At 48.1% G+C, this 4,768-nt stretch overlaps 1 protein-coding gene across 1 annotated transcript; it reads right to left on the reverse strand.

The window, feature by feature from the left end:
- Positions 1-1,607: 1,607 nt before the first annotated feature.
- Positions 1,608-2,513, reverse strand: LOC309554645 (lamina-associated polypeptide 2, isoforms alpha/zeta-like; the record flags this gene model as incomplete). The annotated part of the gene is made up of 1 exon (XM_082256364.1): positions 1,608-2,513. The coding sequence occupies one exon, from the start codon at positions 2,511-2,513 to the stop codon at positions 1,608-1,610; it is 906 nt and encodes a 301-aa protein (XP_082112490.1).
- Positions 2,514-4,768: the final 2,255 nt, after the last annotated feature.

Below are 4,768 nucleotides of genomic sequence, written 5' to 3' on the forward strand. Positions count from 1 at the left end.
TCGCCTCCGCCTGAGGGTGGGGGAGACGAGAGAAGAACCTGGGAAGTCTTGAGTTCTCCGGGGTAGCGAACATATCCAGTTGTGGGGGAAACCAGAGGTTGGAGATCTGCAGGAAGATGTGTGGGTGGAGACACCATTCGTTGTTGTCCAGAAAATTCCTGGACAGGGAGTCTGCCATGGTGTTGAGCTTGCCTGGAAGGTAGACCGCTTTCAGATCCATCAGGTTCCTCTCCGCCCAGAGCATTATGGGTTCGACCTCCAACAGGATGGATCTGCTGCGTGTTCCCCCCTGTTTCTGTAGGTAGGATACTGCTGCTTTGTTGTCCATCCTGAGAAGAACTCTGTGTCCTTGGAGGAGTGGTGTTAAGGATGTTAGGGCTAAGAAGGCCGCTCTCAACTCCAGCACATTGGATACTATTCCCCTGGTTGAACAGGACCATCTTCCTTGAAGATTTGTATCTCCGCAATGGGCGCCCCAACCGTATCCGCTCGCGTCTGACGTAACAATGGTCCATGAAAACGAACCTAGATAGTGAGGCTTCTCGAGGTTTTTTCTCTTTGTCCACCAGTGTAAACTCCTGCGCATTACTGAGGTTATTTTGATCCTCTGGCAAAGATGTTCCTTCTTCCACTGCGCTAGGAAGCCTGTTTGGAAGAAACGTAGATGCCAATGGGCCCATGGCACCATGGGGATGCAAGATGACATCGTACCCACTAGGCTCAGGCACTGGGAGGCCGTCAGATGAGAACTCTCGATGACCTTGTACATTCTCTGGATGACAATGTCTCTCTTCTCGGGGGGTAAGGATACCGTTCCCTGTCGAGTATTGAAGAATGCCCCTAGATAAACCATCTGTTGTGTTGGTGAAAGATGACTCTTCTTCAGATTTACCAGCCATCCGAAATCTTCCAGGGACTGAAGAAGAATCTCCCTGTGGGACATTAGCTGTACTGGATTGTCTGCAAGGAGAAGGATGTCGTCCAAATAATGGAACACTCTTAAACCCCTCTCCCGGAGGGGAGCGATAACAGCTACCAGAACCTTGGTAAATACCCGAGGTGAGGTACAGAGGCCGAATGGAAGGGCCTTGAATTGTAAATGTATTCCCCCTACTGTAAACCTCAGAAACTTCTGGAAGGATGGAAGGATGGGGATGTGTAGATAGGCATCCTGGAGGTCGAGTGATATCATCCAGTCTCCTGGCTGGATTACCTGGATGATTGTATTTAGTGATTCCATCTTGAAGCTTTCGAGTGTTATATAACGGTTTAGCTTCTTGAGATCTATCACAGGTCTCTATCCTCCTGTCTTTTTTCTGACCAGAAAGAGCGGGGAATAGAAGCCTGTATAGTGTTCTGCCGATGGGACTGGAACAACTGCTCCCTGGAGCTGAAGTTCTGTCAGAAATTGTAGTAGTGCCAAAGCTTTTTCCCGAGAAGCTGGGATTCTTGTTTTCTGAAAGACTTGAGGTGGTGAATGGGAGAACTCCCAATGATGCCCTAACTTGATCGTGGACAAGACCCAAGGGTCCTGGCAGCGGGCAGCCCAAACCGGGTAGAAAAGTTGCAGTCTTGCTCCGACTGGGAGGGACTGCAGACCCCTGGCGTTAAAAAGACTTTGTGGATTCTTGGGGAGCTGTAAGGGTCTTATTTTTGCGTGCCCCCAAAAAAGAGGCCTGCGTGCCCCTCCAGGGTCTTCTGTTCTCCCCTTGTTGTCTTGGCTGCCTGTAGTCTCTGTATCTTGATGGGCGAAATCTTGAAGAAACCACTCTGGATCTCTTGGGTTTTCTGTCCTGGGGGAGTAAGCCGGACTTCCCTCCTGAGACTCTGGAGATAGCTTCATCCAATCTTTTCCCAAAGAGAGCCTTTCCATCAAAGGGTATCCTACACCAATTTTGTTTGGATGATAGATCCGCCGTCCAAGATTTTAACCAAAGGGCCCTTTTCGCCATCACTGCGTGAAGCATTGACCTTGCTGAACAGCGGATTGTATCGATTGCGGCTTCTCCGACAAAGTCTGCTGATATCTTGAGTTCTTCAAGCGCCTTGATGATGTCTTTTCGGGGAACATCCTGGCGCAAGGCTGTCTCCACATTATCTGTCCAGACTCCGATGGCGTTGGACACCGATGTGAGTGCAATGGCCGGTTTACAGGCAGCGCCTGAGGCCAAGTAGCTTCTCTTTAGGTCCAAATCGATCCTGCGGTCTAGAGGATCCCTAAAGGAAGTCGAATCCTCCATGGGAAGAGTCACATTCTTGGCAAGGATTGCCACTGCTGCATCAACTACCGGCATAGAGTTTAAGGATTGTGCATCCGATTCGGCCAGTGGGTAAAGTTTATTGAGGCGGCCCAGAGAAAACTTCTTATCGGTTTTCTTCCATTCTTCCTCTATAATCTCTCTGATCTCACCCATTAGTGGGAAAAAAACCTGCTTCCTTTTAAGGAAGGGAAAGTAAGTCTTGGATTTTGCCGGGGGATCCTCTGTGTCTTCCCAGGCAATGGCTGTCTTCATTGCCTGGATGAATGGCTGCACCAAGGTATAACTGAAGCCTGATGGAACTGCTTCGTCTGAGGACTCCTCTGAGAGTGAATCCGCGGAATCGTCTCTGGCCGGTGGGTCTGAGGACGGCCGAGAGGTGTTGAGGCCTGAAGGACCTGGTGTATCAGGATCTGTGCCTTGCGCTTACGCCCTAGAAGGGGCTGTCTGCGCGGGAATCAGGGTTGTCAACTCTGCGAGGGAGTCCTTCATCGTTTGTTTAAGCATATCTACCACCTGAATATTTTCTGCTTCCCGATTGGAGGCATACTCGCGGAAGCAGTCTCTGCAAACCAGCTTGCTCCACAGGCCCAACATTTCTTGGAGGAGCGAGGTGGTGCAGAGGGCGAGCGACGTTGCCTTGATCTTGATCTTTCTGAAGATCTATGGCGGGATCTGCGATCCGGGCTGTCATCTTCGTGGTGTCCTGAAGATCTTCCTGATCTTCTAGAATGAGTAGGGCTGAAATAAAGTACCCTTGTCAGCCAATTATGCACTCTTTTTTAGTACCTAAACATACTCACGATAAGGTGGTCCTATACCTATTGTGAGGATCTTGTGCACGGGATGAGTGGCTCATTGCAGGGCGTTACGGGAGGACCGACTAAAAAGAAAAAGGTAGAATAGATCAAAAAGATGGCAAGACGATGAGAACAAAAGGTGATTAGAAATAGGGTGGGCATAGGGTCTTCAATAAAAGGGGGCCGGGGAAAAACGGAAGAAAAAACGTAAAGAAAAGCGATACCCCCATTTTTTTTTTTTTTTTTAAAAAACATATACATATATATATATATATATATATATATACACACATATATACACATACATACATACATGTAAACACACATATACTATCATACGCACCGTTCCCTCACCCCTCTTTTTTTTTTTTTTACCAATTTTAAGAAAAACATTTTTTTTTTTTTACTATATAAATAAAGTTTTTTTTTTTTTTTTTTTTTTTAACCATATAAATAAAGTGTTTTTTTTTTTTTTTATATAAATAAAATCCTATATTGCCCTGCAGAGAGCAATAACTTACCTGGGGCTTTTTGCATAGAATAATGCAGGAACCATCAGCCTGGATAACTACCAGGCTAATGATTCCTTTAATACTAATAGGAGGAGGGAGGGAACTCAAAATCCCTCCTCCTCCATTAATTGGAATGTTAAGGGAAACTGTGGGCAAAAGCCCTACCTGTTTCCCTTAACCAAGATGGCCGCCCGCGTTTCGCTCGTACTGCGCACTCGAGCCCGCGCATGCGCACACGCCCTAGCTGCCCGACCGCCGGAATCCCCGCCTCCCCACGCTGGAACGCCAGCGAATAGGATAAGGAGGGGAGGAGCGGAGCGGCCGAAGGCTGCACACCCTACACAGCCCTAGAACGCCGCACGCCGATGAGGCAGGAGCCCGGAGCGGGACAAACAAGCCAAACAACAGGTATTTTAAAGGACGGTACAAAACATATAAGGGGCTTATCATTATATGAACCTAGTAGAAAAGGGAAATGAGAGAAAATATAGGAAGGGGAGAGCAAAGATATGACCTATCTGTGACAGGAAAGGGGGAAGGAAAAAATACAAGAGAAAAGAAACTATTTTAAGGTAGTGGGTCCTCCTGCAAAACCCTGCGGTCAAATCATCATAAAACTGTTCCATTGCAGGCAGAATGTGTTCCTATGAGGAAACTCTGCGCCTTACCCCAAGATCCACAGAAGGGGTTCCCAGTCTTATCAGTGCTTTGAGCGACCCAAGAAGCAGGGACTGCGCACGGGAGAGGCTTAACCCGGCGGAAGCTGCCAGATGGTCAGCAGGTAAGGACATACTGCTACTCTTCACCAGTCAAGAAGGTATGCGGAAAAAAAGGAGAATGCTGGGAATAGGGGGCGTCTTTCTTTTATGCTATTCACTAGTCCTGAAGACGGAGTAGAGGCGGAGCTCTATCACAGGTATGCTGCCATGGAGGCACCAGGAAAAAGTGTTGCCTTAATTTCTGCTTTAACCGCTTGCCGACTGCCGCAAGTACATACAGCGGCGGTCAGCCCCGTGCAGGCAAAGTGAAGTATGGGTACGTCACTCGCCTGAGAGCCAATAGGGGGCGAGCACGCGCCGCTCGTTCACGGACACCCCCGTGAACGAGATTACAAAAACAGCAACAATAGCAAATAAATACTTCCAGGTGCTCTCACTACTTCCAAGGCATCCACTGGAACCATAATAATTCTTAGATT

The sequence above is a fragment of the Pelophylax lessonae genome, assembly GCF_965119305.1.
Source record: "Pelophylax lessonae genome assembly, chromosome: 4".
Lineage (NCBI taxonomy): Eukaryota > Metazoa > Chordata > Amphibia > Anura > Ranidae > Pelophylax > Pelophylax lessonae.